General features: G+C 42.8%; 1 protein-coding gene across 12 annotated transcripts in view; it reads left to right on the plus strand.

Moving 5' to 3' along the window:
* Nucleotides 1-11,720, plus strand: part of LOC122626960 (protein lozenge-like) — a 100,821-nt gene extending 89,101 nt beyond the window's left edge. For 5 of the 12 annotated variants that reach the window (XM_043807625.1, XM_043807606.1, XM_043807616.1 and 2 more), the window contains 5 exons: nt 3,614-3,727; nt 3,809-3,871; nt 7,382-7,576; nt 9,822-10,112; nt 10,435-11,720. In XM_043807625.1, the coding sequence (XP_043663560.1) occupies nt 3,614-3,727; nt 3,809-3,871; nt 7,382-7,576; nt 9,822-10,112; nt 10,435-10,778 (1,007 nt within the window). In that variant the 3' untranslated portion in view covers nt 10,779-11,720. Of the gene's footprint in view, nt 1-3,613; nt 3,740-3,808; nt 3,872-7,381; nt 7,577-9,821; nt 10,113-10,434 lie in introns of all 12 variants that reach the window. The other 7 variants (XM_043807643.1, XM_043807652.1, XM_043807661.1 and 4 more) reach the window with 7 other exon arrangements.
* The last annotated feature ends 7,813 nt before the right edge of the window (nt 11,721-19,533 follow it).

The raw sequence follows: 19,533 nt of genomic DNA on the forward strand, positions 1-19,533 counted from the left end.
GACCATCGCTTATTTTCGGAAATTTAGAAAGAGAAAAGGTGTAGTAGCCGCAAGCGATAACGGCTCGGCCTGCGTGTCCTGACCATAATCAATTCGTTATCAGGCTACAATAGCGCATTTGCGATTCGTTCCGGGTAAAATTGAAATTAATTAATTGGCTCGACAGCACCCGGACAGCCTACAGACACACATACGCATGCATGCACGTATATATTTGCGCGCATAAGCTCGCGCGCGCTCGTACACACGCACATATATAATATACACACAAAACATGTTAACATCGAGAGTATATACGCATGTAAGCGCACACCTTTCACGGAGAAACGTATGCTAACGAGCATAATCAGCGAATCGACGAGGACGAGCTATTACTCGATCGACTCTCTTCTCGATTCGATTTCATACAAATTCAATTTCGTGTCTTCGCGCCACTGCCCCTCTCATTCTCCCTCTCTTTCTCCCTCACCCTCTTTCCCTCACCCTCCTTTTATCAAACGTGCGTGTAAAATCTGGTTTCTAAAATGATAATAACGTTTGATCTCACAAATAGAAGTTAATAATGTATCGCGTAGATGAAATTTGTTTCTTTTCTTTCTTATTTACTGTCTTTCTTTCTTCTTCTTTTTTTTTTTTTTTTTTTTTTTGGGTTAAATACCAAACACGCAACTGTCAACACACGAATGTGTAATACTTTTTAAAATGACTTTCCCTTCCATTGAAATATACACGCAGACGTAGTAATGTCAACTTAACATTTCGGTTGAAAGTCAACATGGAACACGGACGTACACAAAATTCGGACGTTCAAAGTTTAAGCAGGAAACATTTCCATTCGTGTTCTTTCGCGAATAAAGACACACGGTAGAGCAAAAAGTAGAGAAATTATAGCAAGGAACGAACGAACGAACGAACGAACGAACGAACGAACGAACGAACGAACGAACGAACGAACGAACGAACGAACGAACATACGTACGAAGCAAGCGAGAGGAGTCTCGCGTTTGAAAAAAAAGGACAAAAAGAGAGAAGAAAAAAGAAAGACAAAAAGAAACGAAAAGAAAAAAAGGGTTGTGTCTCGCGCTAAAAGGGGAGAAGACTTTTAATGGTTGTACGGTGACTGGCACCGAGGGTGATACCGTGTACCTACGCGTACCTACCTGACTATAAGGCATAGGTAGTAGGTGAAAAGGTTCTGGCAGGCAAACAGGCAGTAGGCAGATCGAGGATGGCGTGACTCCCGATGCAAACCTGGGGAATACTCTGACTTGAGTTGCATCGCTCGAGGAAAACGAGAAGCTCGCGTGGCGAACCACCGTGTGGCCACGTTCGACACTCGCCATTATTTCGCTTTTTCCTTTTTTTTTTCTTTCTTTTTTTTTTGTAATTCGTTATCTCTGTCCTTTAAACCTGTTAACCTGGACGATGGGAAGAAACGGCACAAGGGGAGAAAGAGGTTTAAAGGGAGAGAACGCGAGCAGATTTTCGATCGATTAACGTGAATTTATGAAATTTATTTTCATTCGAAATAAAATGATACGTAGACAGAATGAAGATAGAATATAAATTTGTAATAGATAAATAATAAAATCGATATATTTATGTTTTCTTAACAGGAATGGAAAACAATGATTCATATATTCTTTTTTTCTTTCTATTTTTTTTTTTATTGTTTTTAATTATTATTGCAATTGAATTATCGGAACACGTCTTTTATGATTAATAATTTGGCAGTTTTTTTCTTCTAACGTTCGAGCTTTTATTAAATGGCTATTACTACCCCTACCATTACGCTTGGTCATATTTTCATTTCGGAAAAGCAAATTTAGAATTATCCATCGTCGAAATTCGTCGACCGCAGCTTAATTACGAGCATCAAGAATGTAACGTAAATATTAGGTCGTCCAGTTCGTACAACCGGATTGCAATGAAACGCAAAAGTTGTATCGCTTTTGTATCAGGATATAAATAACATAATGCGTTTGAATTCACTGTTTTCTAAACAGTCCGGAGGCAAAATTCGCCTGTTTTCGGCCGGTTTATATTATAGCATCCGATTACACTAAAATATGCTATCATCTCATTTCCATTAAAATTTTCACTCGGTTGGCGATAAGTCCTATGGGATATGTAAGATCTTTTATGTAAATTGGGGAGATATTCGTTGAAATGGTAACAACAAAATTATCGTGTCGCGTTAAACGTTTCAAACGATGACGACAAAAAAAAACAAAAAAAAAAGGAAAACAGAGAGGAGAGAGAGAGAGAGAGAGAGAGAGAGAGAGAGAGAGAGAGAGAGAGAGAGAGAGAGAATATAAAATCACAACGAACAAAGGAAAAAGAAACAAAATCGTTTTATTTTTTCCCTTTTATTATTGTTGCGTTGAAAAATATCAAACAGTAATCTTTGGGTCGAGATAAACACAGGATTGGTATCGAGAAGGGGTGGTTTAGGGGTGGCCCACGGGGGTTGACGAGAGCCAGTAGTAGTAGTAGGGGATGGTGGCATTGCGGTGAACCTCCGCGTGTTCGACGGGCCGCTTGCGTGTTTTCCACGACGGCGTCAGTTTTTCCGCGACATTATTCCCGTTTAACAGGCTTTTTAGCATAATTCGAGGCCTCCATCTACTCGCTCTCTATCTCTCTATCTCTCTATCTATCTCTCTTTATCTCTCTCTCTCTCTCTCTCTCTCTCTCTCTCTCTCTCTCTCTCTCTCTCTCTTTATATATATATATATCTCTAGCTCTATCTCTATTTCTCTTTTGCGCGCGCGCACGTACACACGCTCTGGCTCTTCTGGCTGGCCACCGTCACCGTCGACGACGCCCTCGATACATTACCGACGGCTAATTCGGTTACCACGGAGTTTCGCACGGCTAACCACGTTTGCGAACTTTCAGCGCCGACGTTGAATAGGTTTCGCGTTCGCTTTCGCGAATCGACGCGCCGCGAGTACGGCCGATGCGATAGGACGATGAAAAAAAAAAGAAAAAAAGAGGAGAGAGAGAGAGAGCGAGAGAAAAGAGTGTAGGAGAGAGAGAGAGAGAGAGAGAGAGAGAGAGAGAGAGAGAGAGAGAGAGAGAGAGAGAGAGAGAGAGAGAGAGAGAGAGAGAGAGAGAAACAGCACCCATCCTCCTGGTCTCCACGAACAAACCGAACTCGTTTTGCGGTTCGTCCAACGGTTGGGAATTCGAAGAATTCGATCATCGCGCTTTGATTCCTCGCTGTTTTCCCCATGAAATCTCGATTTTCGAGATTTCCCTTACGATGATCTTTACTTTATTTTCTTTTTTTTATTTCTTATCTTTTTTTTTTTTTTTTCAGTCGACCGCGACGAACCTCTTTCTCTTTCTTTAGTGTTCCAGATGATATAACGTCGTTGTTCTCGATCAAAGGGAATAGAGAAGTAGGCCTATCGAAGTATAGTATATCGAATATTAATTTATTTGATTTCATCGTAATAGTCATGTTGTACAGTTCGTATTTAGTCTCTGGCATTCGTTGATTTATTATTAGCTAGTAATTTAATGAAAAAGAAAACAAAAGAGAAGATCGCAGAACCTTAACTTAATTATCTCAATTTTTTCTTGTCGTTTGATTTACATGTTACAGGAAAAAGTTTTACCTTGACGATAACGGTGTCAACAACGCCACCCCAAGTGGCTACTTACACGAAGGCTATCAAAGTGACCGTAGACGGCCCACGCGAGCCGCGATCCAAGACCAGTGAGTATCACTGTAAGCATTTCTATTCTTCTCTATTTTTCTATTATACGTAGTGAGTGTTATGCATGCTTGCTCTTGTAGTCGAAGAACTCATCCAACAGCCATGGCTTAGATGGTCTACACAGAACAACTACGAATTTGAAGGTATCGATTTTTGTTATCGCGTGTACGATTACTCGTGACCTATTTAACGATGATTTCAAGGCTATGACTATAGTTATCGCATTTACCAGCTATTGTCTCTCTGTATTCATTCTCTCTCTCTCTCTCTCTCTCTCTCTCTCTCTCTCTCTTTCTCTCTCTCTCTCTCTCTCTCTCTCTTTCTCTTTTATTGATTGCAATCTTAACATAATAGATTCATCTCGATCTCAATTAAAAAGAAAATTTTGTTCCCGATCAAGAATCTCTATCGCGAATACGTCTATATAAATAAGTAAACTTGGAATAACCTTTCGTGTGCGGTTCCTCCTCTAGCTGATGCCTAAGTTTCGTGCAATTGCCATTATTTATAAGTACGGCCTGGTCGGCCATAACATTGACAAAGGGCTGCGGCGTTACCCGCGAAGATATTGCGCGTGTTATGTCGCTAACACACGCTTACGCAAACTTCTCGGAGTAGTTCTACTACTCGCACGCTATATTCGGGACATACAATTACCAGGAACTCTGTAATAGGAAGGGTAAGAAGGTCTCTTGGTCTCTCTTCTCACCGGAAAGGAGGAACGAAACGTCTTTCCTCGTTACGTAACCTACCAAACGTTATTTGCTTTTGCTCTACTCTCGGTTGTTTCGAGACCCCTCTCGTCCAAGAGAAATTTAGATTCCAACTGGTTTGCTTACTCGAAGATTACAACCGGACGTAGGTAATACTCATTGAGCTTGACTAGGGTGCTAAGGAACGAAAGGAAATCGACTCGAACTTCTCCAACTTCTCTATCTGGAGTCCTCCCTATCGATTTCATTGGACATCATCCCCTTTACGCGGGGTGACTTGCCAGGGAATTTCTCGAGTGTTACCAGCTGGCAACGACAGCTCCTCATTTCGTTTCGTCGCTATACCCGTTCTCTTCTCTTCTCTTCTCTTCTCTTCTCTTCTCTTCTCTTCTCTTCTCTTCTTTTCCTTTCTTTCTTTCTTTCTTTCTTTCTTTCTACCTTTTTTCTCTTCTCTTCTCTCCTCTCTCTCTTTCTTTTTCTACTCCAACGTTAAGGGGAAAAAAGAAAAGAGAATAGAAAAAAAATGTCCGCCCAATTTCGACCTTTTCTACTTTGTACAACATGGATTTTGAATTTCGGAGGAGAGAAACGTTTGGTAGGAAGAGCATCCGTGCGAAGAAGAGGTGGTATGAGAAGGAGGAGGAAGAGGTGGAGGAGGTGGAATAGGAGGCAAACCTCTCTCAATCAATTTCCTTGGTCTTGCCGCCTTTCTGTGGCGGCTACCTTCGGCTACGGGACGAGGGTAGAATGTGTAATGAATTGCTTGTTTAATTAATTACGACCCTCGCGCGAGGCTACCGGAGAAGCTTCAGGCTAAGGCGTCTCTCTCTCTCTCTCTCTCTCTCTTTCTCTCTTTCTCTCTTTCTCTCTCTCTCTCTCTCTCTCTCGCTCTCTCTCTCTCTCTCGCTCTCTCTCTCTCGTTTTCTTCTCTTCGTACATCGCGCCCTTCGTATTTTCCCAAATGGATTTTGGGATTTCGATGGAGAATGCTTTTATGCTGAAACGAATGAAAAGAATCGAATCTTTGGACGAACGGGGTAAGAAAGGATGAATTTTCGATTGTTATCGTTTTAAGGATTACTATCTTTTCTTACTCATATTATAAATCCATTTATTATTAGATATCGAATAAAATTTATTACAACGTGATTAATATTATTTATTGACAATAGAGAACATAGAAAAAAAATAGAAGAATTTTTTAATAATCTGTAATGAAAATTATTCTCGTTTTAATTATTGTTTATTATTCGTAAGATCTACATGTAATACGATATTAATGAAAATTATTTCGATTGTATTTATCTATGATGATGATATATGTGAAATGTATGATATAAAAAATGCGGATAACTTTATAAGGGGCATTTATAACACACGTTACTGCTTTTCACTTATAACGATTGTTGAACAAGTGATAATTATAGGAAAGAAAGGAAGGGGTCGTTGAGTTAAAAGAAAAAGCAACAGAGCCCACCCATAGGTGTATATCAAAAGAGGGTAAAATCGTACAGACGGCGATGACCAAAGAACCGTACAGGAGGGCCACCCAAGAGGGCTCGTGGTCCTTTTATCTCTCGCCGCGTCCCTTCGAATTGTCGTGGCACGCATCGCAGCCCCGTTTATTTTAACTGGAGATCCAACGAGCCGACGTTAACTGCGATTATTTTTAACCCGTCTTAACCGGTGATAGTCGAGCCTCTGTTCCTTTGATTTTTTACGAAATCGAGAGTTCTCTTTCTCTCTCTTTCTCTCTCTCTTTCTCTCTCTCTCTCTCTATCTCTTTCGTATTTTCTTTTTTCTTTCTTTCCTACTTTCTTCTTTCTTTTTTCAAATCCACTTTTTAAATCTACAACTCGATCCTAACAATTCAATCAAAAGTTAACGAGATCGTTTCCATTCGTAGATGAGATAAGTCGAACTTCATCCTAACTTTGTGATCCCGCAAAACGTTTCAAAGTCCGATTTACATCCGTCGGAAGGGCAAACCTCAAGAGCCTGTAGGTAGATCGTAGGCCGTATCGATGTTAAAACCGATTGAGTTCTCGATTCTCTTTCGATTCGAAAAGGGGGAGAAGGCGACATCAGGGAGGTGAAAGGGGGTATATAGAAAGAGAAAGACAGAGAGTGAGAGAGAGTGAGAGTGAGTGAAAGAGAGAGAGAGAGAGAGATAGAGAGATAGAGGTAGAAGAAGAGGGAGATACATTTTATTTCCCTGCGACGATGGTGTCGCCAACCCAATTAAAGACGTCCCAACAGGCGAGAACCGTCCTTCTGTCCTGCGGAACCGGCTGTCCCTGGCGTTTTAGGTTAACGTACGGACATACACACGGCCAAAGCAACGGAGAGCTCGAGTGACTGTCGGAGGAACAGAGAGAGAGAGAGAGAGATAGAGAGATAGAGAGAGAGAGAGAGAGAGAGAGAGAAAGAGAGAGGGAGAGATAGAGAGGGTGATTCGCACTCGTACACTGTGCGTGGGTGGGTGTGGACGAGGGTGTGGACGTGGGGAGAGCGGAAGAGCCAGACTCCCGTCGTCCCGATAATCCAATCGAAGCCCTAATTCTAACTCGGCAACCCGAAATTCCCGCCGGTTTGCTGAATAGGGTATGCTCGATCTGGGGACACAATGGGGGCGCTACCATAGAATATCTCTAAGCGAAGACCAACCGAGAGATACGCTTAAACGATCGACGATTTCCACCTTGAAAATTCGAGAAAGGATCGGACGAAGAGAAAACGGACGAACGAACGAACGAACGAATGAATGAATGAAAGACGGGAAAAAAAGGAAAGATAAAAAAGTAAAAGGAATTGAAAAAAAAAGAAATAGAGAAAAGACAAAGAATAATAGGAAAAGAAAATGAGAGCTAGTATAGGTGGCTTGATTGCGTTCGTTGAGCGTACCTCAAGTCCAGTGGACAGGCGCACGGTTGATCGCAGTGCTGTCTCTTTTAGGGCAGCAACAACAGTTTCACGCATTCGCCTTTGCCTCGCAACGTGGTGCACCATTTTTCGCATCCCCACTGGTGGATCCTCTGCAGTCTCTACCGAATCCTCTACAGCCGTTGCCGAACCCGTTACAACCACGGGATCCTCTGTCGTCTTTCAGGCACGCGATGCCTGGTAATTGTCAGAGTGAGTACCTTCGTTCAACCTCCTGCTGCTACTACCACTGCTACCACTATTACTTGTCGGTTCTTTTCTGGCCTCTCTCTACATTGTAGCTCGGCCAGTTTGCTTGTATCCCAACATGTGTTACCCTGCGCGCATTTACGCTTTTCCTCTGCGGCTTCCCTCTCTCTCTCTCTCTCTCTCACTCTCTCTCACTCTCTCTCTCGCCCTCTCTCTCTCTTTCTTTTTTGTTTCTTCTTTTCTTCTCTTTTCTTTCTTTGTTCTTTCGCTTTTGTAAAAAGATTTATCGTAGGTGTTCGGCTAGCTTTAGGACTCTATCGTACTTTTTGTTGTTTATCGAGTTTGAGTGACGCCTAAAGCATGCAATTTCCCGTGAAATATTATGTAAATGGATTTTCGTGTGATAAATATTTCCATGGCTTTACGAGATCGCATCGAGTTCTCTCGACTACTAAGAGAAAGAGAAATAGCGAAAGAGAGAGAAAGAGAGAGAGAGAGAGAGAGAGAGAGAGAGAGAGAGAGAGAGAGAGAAAGAGAAAGAGAACAGGCTTCGAATTTGAGAATATTTCCAGACAGGCATTGCTACTGCGAGTTGGGTGGATAAGAGGTGGAGGAGTAACGCCGTTGCTTTTGGGTAGGCTCGGAAGCTAGCTTCTCGGCTTCAGACGCGGAAACCGCAAGCCTGTTCAAAGCTAGATTAAATATTATATTAAAGGGGTTGCCACGGGAGTACGACCCCGTCGGACGCCGGCGCGTTTTAGGGTGGCAGCTTCATTTCTCTCTCTCTCTCTCTCTCTTTCTCTCTCTATCACTTTCTCTCTTTCTCTCTTTCTCTATCTCTCTATCTATCTCTTTCTCTCTCTTTCTCATTCTAAACTCGTACTACAAATTCACATAGTATTCATATGTAAAGTCATCCTCCTCCTCGTCGTTGTCGTTGTTGTTGTCGTCAGAACATTCGAAATCTCGGTGTCTCGATCCTCTACTCGTATCAGTCAGAGTTCTTCGGTTGCCTGATTCTAAAAACGCGAGATATTATGTATAGGTAAAAAAAAAAAGCAAAGAAAGGATAACGAAAGAAGAACAAAAAACAAAGAAAAAATAAAGAGAGCCTGATATCAGCTCGACTTTGATTCAAGAATCAATTTAACGAATTACCTCAGACGGGAGAGATCGGCCAGCCCGGTAAAATTCCTCGATAAAGTATGAAGCGCACGGAATATTTCCTTTATTAACTTTACCTCCCTGCCTCTTCCTCATTGAGCCCGGTTTATCCGATAATTCGAAAATTCTAAGCCGATATTTTGAAGTTAACGTTTAGGCGTGCGAAACCACCGTAGCTTTGGCTGGCATCATCTTCGGTCTGTTTAGTTTAGAACGTCGAGATATCCGTTGATTAAAAAGTAAGATAGAGAGATACGTAGAAAGGGCCCTGTCCATTTAGTGGCACTTTAATCGCAACGTGGATTCTTATGCGGGTGGGTCGGACGAAAGTTGTGTGGCTCTCTTGGAAAAAGGGAACACGAGAAGGAGGAAGTAGAGTCGGTGGATGAGAAGGAGGAGGAGGAGGGAAAGGACGCGATGTGGAATTTGGTGGAACCGGAACGATGTAAAAGCATGGCGGGATGCAGTATTTAGGGCTAGCTCTCGTGACGACGGGCCAGTGGCTCGTTCGTCGGCCGAAGCTCGTCGGTTATTTGAGTTGGCCGAAGGTACGCGGGGGGATGACCAACCCTTTGATCTCCATGCCCCCTCTGCCTTGTCCGTTGCCCGCCATCCCCCTTCATACCCCTTCGTACCTCGCCACCGAAGCCGTCACGCTCGTCCTTTCTGCCCTTCTCCCATCCCACGACCCCTCACAGAGTGACTCATTGGAAAATCTATCGGGGTAGCTGCCTATATCCTACGAAAATATATCCGACAAAGTGAGAGCGAGCGAGAGAGAGAGAGAGAGAGAGAGAGAGAGAGAGAGAGAGAGAGAGAGAGGGAAAGAGAGAAAAAGGACGAATTCACGAGGTACCTCGTAAAGTGCTTTTAATCGGCAAATAATATCCTACATTTTTTACCTTTACCTCGCTATTTTTTTTGTGTGTATTATTTTTTTGATGGTTCTGTGCTGTTTTGTTTTCCTTCCGTTTCGTTTGTTTGCTTTTTTTCTTTCTTCCGTACTTTAATGCTTTGGACATTAACTTACAAATGAAGCTCAGCGAGCCTTGGCTAGCTAACTCCCTTAGGGTCTTACACACAGACATGTCTCAATTCGGTTTGACGGCGAGCAACTCCTGGGGATACGGAAGTACAGCAGGATATGCTGGGTACCTTCCCGGTCCTCTTTCGTCTTGCGCGGCACAAGCGTCTTTTCCACCCCCGCCACCTCCTCCTCCTCCACCACCACCACCGTCGTCTTCTTTGGCGTCCTTCGCTGGTACCGCTGCTATGACCACGCCGACGGCTCCCGATTCGACTGCGGGCTCGGCTGTCACTTCCGGTACCACCGGTACTACGCCTCAGCAGGACGCTTTCACCGGGGTATCCTCGCGTAAGTGATTTCGAATTTAAATCTTTTCTTTCGTTCGGTGTTATATCTTCGGACGGAAGGGAATAACGCTTTGCGGTCAACCTAAAAACTATGATTCACGAGTATTGGAGGATTCTCGTGATAATAACAATTGGGATTAAAAATTGCGAAACAATTTTATTCGTTCATACTCGATAAAAAAAAAATTGTTGAAAATTGATTGAGCCAAGTATAACCCCAACTCACAGAATAAACGATAATCAATCGGACCGCAAGGAGTTAAGAGATCCGATCAGCTGATCGATTCGTTGCGATGTAGGCTCTTTTTTCTTGATCGTCACAGTAGTACCGGACACGACAACGCCAGGTCAATCCGATCCATTGGATCCACTGAGCACGCTCATGTCCGGCACGACGAGTCAAAGGTATCAGGACTACGTTTCTCCAAGGTCCTTGTCAACGGACTCGAGCACCACGGAGAGTCCTGTTCACGAGGAGCAAGGATTCGGCCAGAACTACGGGAACTACTTTCCAACGCCAGGCGTATTGCCGAGTATACTTTACTCTCAGCTTTATGGGAATCAATTCCAGAACTCGGAGAGTCCTGAACAGAGAGCCGTCACCGAGAGTTGTAGCGTTAGACAGGAAGAGGTTAGACCGGATAACAACGTCTGGAGACCTTATTGAGAGAGAAACGAGGCGTCGGGTCGTCATTCCCGATCGTCATTGAGCGTTCGGACGTTTTAAACAGACTGTGATAGGTATTCAATTTTGGATTAAACAACGAGAGTCGTTATCGACGAAGCCGGCTGTTATTGTTTTTGAACAGGAGCCGACGATACAACGAGTCTCTATTCAGGGCCGATACGTGAATGTTATTATTATACGTCTCCTTTTCATCGGGCCACAAATTCGTTTTCATTTCTTACTTGTTTCTTCTTCTTTCTTTTTCTTTTTAATTTGTTCTTACTTCTCTTCCTTCGTGGTAGATCCTCTCGAATCGTCGAGATCATCGGATCTTCGAAAGTACGAAAAATAAAAAAAAAAAAAGAAAAAAAGAAAAACGCTTGGCTGTAAACGCACTCGTTTTCAGGAATTTGTGCGTTAGGTGTTAAATAAACTATAGCTTCGCTACGGACTTCTTCCGATTGTATCTTCGAATTGTATCGACGAACTAACTTTGTCACGATGCAAAGGGACATTGGAAAGGTCTGTAATTAATTACGAAAATGGCTCCTGCGAGCGAGAGTGTGCGACACGGCGCGGCATGGTTGGTATTAACGATTAGGCCAAATGGCGATATTGTATATAGTTGTACATAGATAAAATGTCTGTCGTTTCGTCGAATTCATTAATCGAAAATGATAATGATGATGATGATGATGATGATGATGATTATAATGATGATAATAATGATGATGCTGATGATGATGATAATGATGATGATGATGACGACGACAACGACGACGACGACGACGACGACGACGATGGTAATGATAATGATCATGACGATGATATTGATACTAATAATAATTATGACGACGATGATGCTATCGAGATACGACGCGAGAGACGATTTATTTCTTTATGTTTTCATAGTATATATATATATATGTATATATATATAAATATATAAATTATATATATATGTGTGTATATATATATATATATATTTCGAATGAATACGATATTTATATCGTGGGACATTTGTGCAATTTCTCGTCGAGTTCAATCTCGATGTGATCCGACGCTTACGGTGTTAACGTCCAGCGAAAAATGATCTCTTTCGATTCTCGACGGAAGCGACAAAATTTGATAAATACATTTTATCTTATGAAAAAAAAAAAAGAGAAAGAGAAATGATATATAAAAAAAATAAAAAAGAAACAAAAAGACAACACAACAACAACAACAATAACAAAAACTAACACCAAACAAAATTAATATCGTCGTTCCGTGAGAGGGTAGGAAGAGAATCTTTGTCGCATAGCGTGCGAATGAGAGTGAGAGAGTGTGAGAATGAGAGAGTGAGAAAGAAAGCGAGAAAGAGAGAGAAAGAGACACAGAAGAACGACGGCGATGTTCGTTCGCAGATTACAAAGAAAGCGATTCAACGAAGAAAAAAAGGCTCTGCGCCAGTGGTGGTACGCTGCCGAGGACCTCACATCGAAATTTCCGCTAAAGAAACGAAATTCGAAGTCCCAAGCTCGGTTTTGCTCGCCTCGAGAAATAGAAGAATAAAAGAAAGAAAGAGAGACACAGAGAAAGAGAAAGAGGGAGAGTGAGAGGGTGGAAGAGTGGGAGAGAGATAAATAGAGAAAGGAAGATAGATAGGATAGAGAAAGAGAACGAGAAAATCGACGCTCGAGATTTCTTCTTTCATTGTCAAACCCGAACCTCGAAATTTTCCCCGGCCGTCGGCGACGCTTATTCGTTTTTCCACGCCGACGACGAATACACAAACACACACACACATTGCGTTCATGAGAATGATTTCCGATATACATATCCATTACCTATTGTTATCGTAGTTTTTGACCGAGTCGAAATAAAAAGTGTATTTCAAAATATGATATTCGCTTTGTTATGCGTTCATTGCAATTTGACTGACGTACGTACGTACGCGTTTTCTCCCGTCGAGAGATTTTTTTTTTCTCTCTCCTTTTTTTTTTCGTTTCGTTTCGTTTTTTATTTTTTTTATTTTTTATCCTTTTTTCGTTTTATTACATCACCACGTCTACTCGATTTTGTTTTATCATGTTTATCCTGTTTTTCATTTGGAATCATAAAGACAGAGACGAGACAGAGACGAAGAGAGAGAGAGAGAGAGAGAGAGGGAAAGAGAGTGAGAGTGTGTGTGTGTGTGAGAGAGAGAGAGAAAGAGAATGAGAGAAAGAGAGAGACAGACAGAGTTAAACTTGTTTTAATTTCAATGACTGATCCTTCCAGCGATATCCTTGCCTCCCTAATTGCCCCTTCGACTTCGACTACGTTCCAGCTTCAATGAGGAAGCTGCCAGGGTTGGTGTTGCCGTCGGAGTGTTGGCGTCGGAGGGTAACGAGACGACGAATCTCTACAAAGGACCGCCAGCCTGCTATGGGTTCTAAAGGATTTTCCGCTGGAGGTGTGTGTATACATATGTAAATTCGCAAAAGATTTAATTAAACCTAAACGTGGAAAGGAAGGTAGCTAGCGAGACTCTCTTGTAGCTCTTTCGTAGAGAGAAATAGAAAAAGAAAAAGAAACAGAGAGAGAGAGAGAGAGAGAGAGAGAGAGAGAGAGAGAGAGAGAGAGAGAGAGAGAGAGAGAGAGAGAGGAAGGGAGAGATAATATCTAGAGAAAATGAATGAGTGCGAGTATCATTGTTTATCTTGAATTTAATGAACGCGATCGATCGCGGTATATATACATCTGACAAAGAAAACATATATTACAATATACAACCTGATCGTAGAATTACAGATAAATACATTAAACGATTAAAAAATAATTAGCAAATAATTAACGAAGTAATAGGGTAAACGAATGAAATTGGATACTTGATTTTTGAATTTTGAAGGTAATGGAAAAAAAAGAAAAAAAAAAGAGAGAGGGAGAAAGAGAAGGGGATGGAAAAGAGGAAGGGAAGAAGCATCGACGAAATTTGTTCGGCAAAGCGGACGGGCGTTGTACTTTTACCATTTCGGCCGGTCGAAGTTACCGCGGATAATGTTTATCGCTGTAGCACGAGGGGGTGGCATACGAGCAAGCTGATAGACACACGGTGGTTCGTTGAGTGGGGGCGGAGCGGTAGGACTCCTCGTTTATACGCGGTGCCGGCATAATGGAGTAGAGTGGAGTAGAGCACGGATAATGGAGTATGAAGAATAGCGTGCGGTGAATGTCGGGATAGTCCCTCTCACCCTTCGGACTTTCCTACCCCTTCTACACATCCCTCTCTTCCATACCCCACTCGAGCTACCAACAGCCTCATCTCTCTCTCTCTTTCTCTCTATCTATCTCTATCTCTATCTCTATCTCTATGTATATATATATATATCTCTGTCTTCCATTTTGTTCTCCTCTTCTATCCAGTTTCGCTCCCTTTTCCATCGTGCTGGCCCTGTCCTCTCGCTTTTCCGTCTTTCTCCTACCCTTCCCTTCGTTCTGTCCATTCGTTTTCGCGTCTCTTCTCTCTCTCTCTCTCTCTCTCTCTCTCTCTCTCTCTCTCTCTCTCTCTCTCTCTTTCTATTCTCCTACTCGCGTTTTGCGAGGGGACGGCAAACTGGACACGGCTCGTTGGCTCGTGCAGTTGGCCATACCGATTTATCGTCCTGCGACCTAGCCGAGCCGTGCTGCATTACCGATTCGCGGTAAATTCTATTCGTGTCGACGACTTTTCTTCTTTCCAAATCATCCCTCTTATTTTTCTTCCGTACTCTCATTAATTATCGTCAATGTATAACACTCAATCTGTAATACAGTTATTTATCTATACTCGTGTTACCCTTAAAAGCCATTTAAACTTTCCTTCAAATCGGTCGTAATTACTCGACTGCACGTTTTATTTTTATCTGAATTTAATTTCTGATAAATAATATAGGATTAATATACAATAAGAACGAATTTCTACGAACAATCGAATGATTGAAATTTAGTAGGTGATCCACTTTCACCCTGAATTTCACGGGCGAGATGAGGGAAAAAAGTGAATGTGTAGAAAAGAGAATGCCAGAGGGAGGGAGGTAAAATTGTCCCAGAGCCCCACATACCAACGGATCGAATACATCGGCCGCGAACGCATACACATGCTTCTATCTATCTATCTACCTATCTGTCTATCTATCTCTCTTTCTCTCTCTTTCTCTCTTACACACACATACTCTCTGACCACTCACCTTTTCTACGCATAGAGCGCACGTGGCGTCCGAGTCGTAAACGCGTTCGAACCACGGCTGCTCGTGTGTGGAGAGTAGGAGGAGTGAGGAGTAGGAGTTGGAGTTACTGGAGGTGGAGGTGGGAAACGACGAGAGGCAGAGGGGTAGGTCGTTACACGCACCGGTCACTGCCACCCCCGTGGCTATCGCCGGCACGACTCCCCCCATGCAAAATCACCCTTTGTCCCGCTCGATGGGAAATTACTTTTTGTCCGTCGATTACGGGGTGAATTTTCGAACGACGAGAGACCCGATCATTTCGAACGAGACACGAGAAAGAGAGAGAGAGAGAAAGAGAGAAAGAGAAAAAGAGAGAGTGAGAGCTCCCAGATATTCTAGGAAAAAGAGAGACTCGAGCCTTGCGGCGAGCCGCCGCTTTTCAAACGACTCGTTTTCGTTAAATTGTAATTAATTGAAAACCAATACACACGATACTCCTCTCGTTTCGAGTATACACATGTTCGAACGAGGACTTTCCCTTGTAAGAATGTTTCTAGAAATCCTTTTCCTTTTTCCCCCTTTCGTTTCTGTCCTTTTCTTTTTTCTTTTTCCTTCTTCAAGAGATCAAGAGATCCTACCATTTTAATTATCGACAATTATCCAACGTAAAAGCCGAGAAATATTTATATTATGCAGAAAGAACGAGATGGAAATATTGTTTACGTGTTTACCCGAAAATCGTAATAATCTCTCTCTCTCTCTCTCTCTCTCTCTCTCTCTCTCTCTCTCTCTTTCTTGTTCGAATATCATAGCTCTCGAGATCGTGAATCGCATGACGACAGGCAGAGAAATAAGTGAGACTTGACGAAGCATGCCCGGGGGGCCGCAACCCTTGATTACCAAGATCTTCATCTACATGCTAAACATCGCTCCTCGGCGCCGTCTTGAATACTCTTGTACTTACGTATGTATCTAGATCCACGGTCTGCCGTTTCCTCCTCCGTTCGTCTCCATCTCTCCTTCTTCACTCATACTCTATTCCTCTCTACTTTCCCCATCCCTCTTAACCCACCCAAGTTTCTCCACCCTCTTCTCGAAGCTCCATGCCACCTCCGCGAAACACATTCTCTTCCTCCTTCTACCATCTATATGATGTTTGCTTAGATTAAATTAACCGACCGTGAATGCACCCTTTGTTCTTCCTACGGCCGGAGGGTGGGCGACCCCCTCCTCATCCTCCTCCTCTTTCTCCTCTTTCACCACCACCTCCTTATTCTCCTTCTCTCCCTTCACCCACGTACATATGTACGTTCTTTTATCCCGAAAGAGAGAGACTACTGGAAAACGTATTCTCACGGTAGCAAAAGCTTTTCCTGAACTGAACTCGTTTGTTCAGACCTTTCTACATGTACATAAATCGATCCCGCATTATCTCATTTTATTTAGTTGAGAACTTGAACTTAACGCGAGTTTGATTTAGAGGTTGAAATTTTTTTTAAAATTCATGTTTATAAATTACGATTGCTTTCTTTTTTTCTTTTGTTCTTTTCTTAAGCTCTAGTCGTTATTACGATTAGATATCCACGCTATAAAACGAATAACAGTTTGTATTCGAAATTGGATTGATTATCTCGAAGGGAAACGAGAAAAAAATATTCGTTTTATTTCGAGATATCGTATCGTATTTCTTAGACGATGGCGCCTCCGATCTTAGCGTCGACTTTTAGTACTATCGTAGTCTTAAAATTTCGTCTGCCGACGGCGCCACTTCTTTAAGAAAGTTTCCTTATTCTTTGCCTTTCTTACCGACTACTTGGCACATTTTTATCCGTTCGTTTCCACCATGAATCATTTCGGATGATTACCGATGTATAGGAGAGAATCAGTTTTTGGATTATCGTTCACGTTCAGGAAATTAAGATTTCTGTGTGTGTGTGTGTGTTTTTTTTCTGATTTTTCTTGAAGAATCTTTTACGATTTTTTTTCTCCGTCTATCTAAGACCCTCCGCACGAAATTTTACCGACATTTTCCTTGAGAGCTACTTTACCAGAAGGGGTGTTCGTTGCCTTTCTTACAACTCTAAGGAGGGTGCAAGAAACTCTGGTGGGGTGAGTTTTCTTAAATGTCTTTGCCATCTTACTCGCCGGAGGGCGACACGAGTATCTCGTCTTATGAAAAAGTACGGAAGAAAAAAAAAAGAAGGAAAAAGAAGAGGAGAAAGAAAGATAGAAAGAAAGAAAGAAAGAAAGAAAAAAGAACGTCTGTCCGGAGCTTATCGACTATCTCTGTCTTTCTATTCTCTTTTTCTCTCCTCCGCTTTATCTCGTCCGGCCGCGATTACAGAATTTCGATAAGCTGGTTTTATCGGAGCCAAAGTGTCGCCCGTAGCGACGTCAAAACGACGATAACGATCGCTCGACCAACCGCGGCCGATGTGTGCGGACAATCGATTTGGTTTTGCGCCGTCCACGTTGATTTAAATCCGAGCGGTTGACCTACAATTTAAAGTTATTTAAGAAAGTCAACCAACGAGGAAAAATTACGATAACCGATAACCAACCGATGATTCCACATCGGATAGAAGAGAGGGAGGAGGTTCGAGGGATTTAAAATAATACACTTAGCGGACAACGAAGTCAATTTTCGACGTTTCGTTAACAATCTGATTCTATATATATATATATATATATATATATATATATATATATGTATGTATGTATGTATGTATATACACCCACAATATAGAAAGAAGTGAACGACTATAGATAAGAGACTTCTATTATTTTTCATCTTATCTTCGTAATCTTAATTAAAACATTTCCGTAGAAAATCTCTGATCGTTAGCAAAAGACTTGTTATCATCATACATGGATAGTCGAGATTATCTTAGTAGCATATGAGTGAGAGTAAGAAAGAACAGTTAGTAATTTTGATTTTTCGTCATCGTCCATTCGTTTGCAATGACGGCTTGGAGAAGCATCAAAGAAGAAGCTGGTCAAAGCCGACGGAGAAATATGCGAAGCCGAGGTGAGGCAGTAGAGAGATCTCGGAGTATCTTGGCCGGGTCTCGCCGGTAGCTAGGCAACCCACCCCCAGGGCCACCACCTCCTTCTCCTCACCTCGATTCAACCCTCCCAACCCCTTGCCACCTTTTCCTCCTTCTCTACCCCTATCTCCGCCTCGACCTCGACCACCGACCCTCTTTCAAAACCCCTCGCCTCGTTTCTCTCCTTCTCCTCCTTCTCCTCCGACGGCACCCGACGAAACCATCCTCCCTCAACCTCCTCTCTTAACCTCCTCCATCTCCTCCTAGCTTTCCTTTCTCCTTCCTTCCTTCCTACCTACCTATCTATCTACCTACCTACCTACCTACCTACCTACCTACCTACCTACCTACCTACCTATCTATCTATCTACCTACCTACCTACCTACCTACCTACCTACCTACCTACCTACCTACCTACCTACCTATCTATCTACCCTCTCTCTTCCTCCTCCTTCTTCTCCTCCTCCACGTCTCTCACGCATCGCGCGGGTGCGGCATCCCCCTGCCGTCGCCGCAACGGCCACGCTGGGGTACCTCAGAACCCCAGGCTCCTACCCACCAGAGCTCGCCCACCTCCTCCGTCAGGTGCCAAGACTCGTGAGAACTCACCCAGAAAAATTCTACTCTATCACCGACCCGACGAAAGCTCTTTCTTTTTCCTCTTTCCTTTTCCTACTTCTTCCTTTTTCCCTTTCCTTTTCTTTTATTCGATACTTTTCTCTCTATCTCTCTCTTCCTTTTTATCTTTCTCAGAGAAAAGAAATAAAGCTTTCCTCCTTCGTCATCTCGTTCAATGCACCTTTGATGACGACGATTAATCCAGGAGTCTTTCTTCGAATCGTTGCGTCCATTAAGAACGATCGAATTCATCCATCTCTCTTCTTTTTCATACGGTGCGTGTTCATTTATATCAAGAAAAATGATAGAGCTAAACGCGTTCGTAACAAGAACAAGAACAGTAAGAACAAGAGTAGCAAGAACAAGAGTAACAAGAACAGCAAAAACGTTGACTCAGAGAGACAACAGCTCTAATGATATCTTTGAAATAGTAGGAGAATGGTTTCAACCCTTTTAGGATGATTAGTTCGACGTCATCCGACGGCTGGAAGTCGACAAGTCGTTGGATTCGTGGCTCGATGAGAGGCCGACGGTGAAAAGCTTGTCTCGTTGTCGAGTCACCATTTTGTTTTGCGGTCGGAATGCGCGGTGCGTGCGTGAACTAGGCGGTTCTGCGCATCGTCTTGCGGTTGGTTTGTGGTCCTGGGGGTAGCTAGGCCCGATCATTGGCCGTGGGGGTGTCGAGGGTGGTTTTTGGGGGTGTGGTGGCACCTTGCGGTTTGCGGGCTGATCTGCCACCAGCAGGGGGCGGCTCTCTTATCGACCTTCCATTGGCTCTTCTCGGACCGAAGACGAGCCGTTGATGTTGATAAGAGAAATCAAAGAAATCCGTCGGTATATTTCATTATTATAATCTCCTACTACTTCTGTTATCAATTCGAACTCGATGACTTTGTTTATATCAATCGACTAATGTTCGA

This window comes from Vespula pensylvanica, chromosome 1, assembly GCF_014466175.1.
Source record: "Vespula pensylvanica isolate Volc-1 chromosome 1, ASM1446617v1, whole genome shotgun sequence".
NCBI lineage: Eukaryota > Metazoa > Arthropoda > Insecta > Hymenoptera > Vespidae > Vespula > Vespula pensylvanica.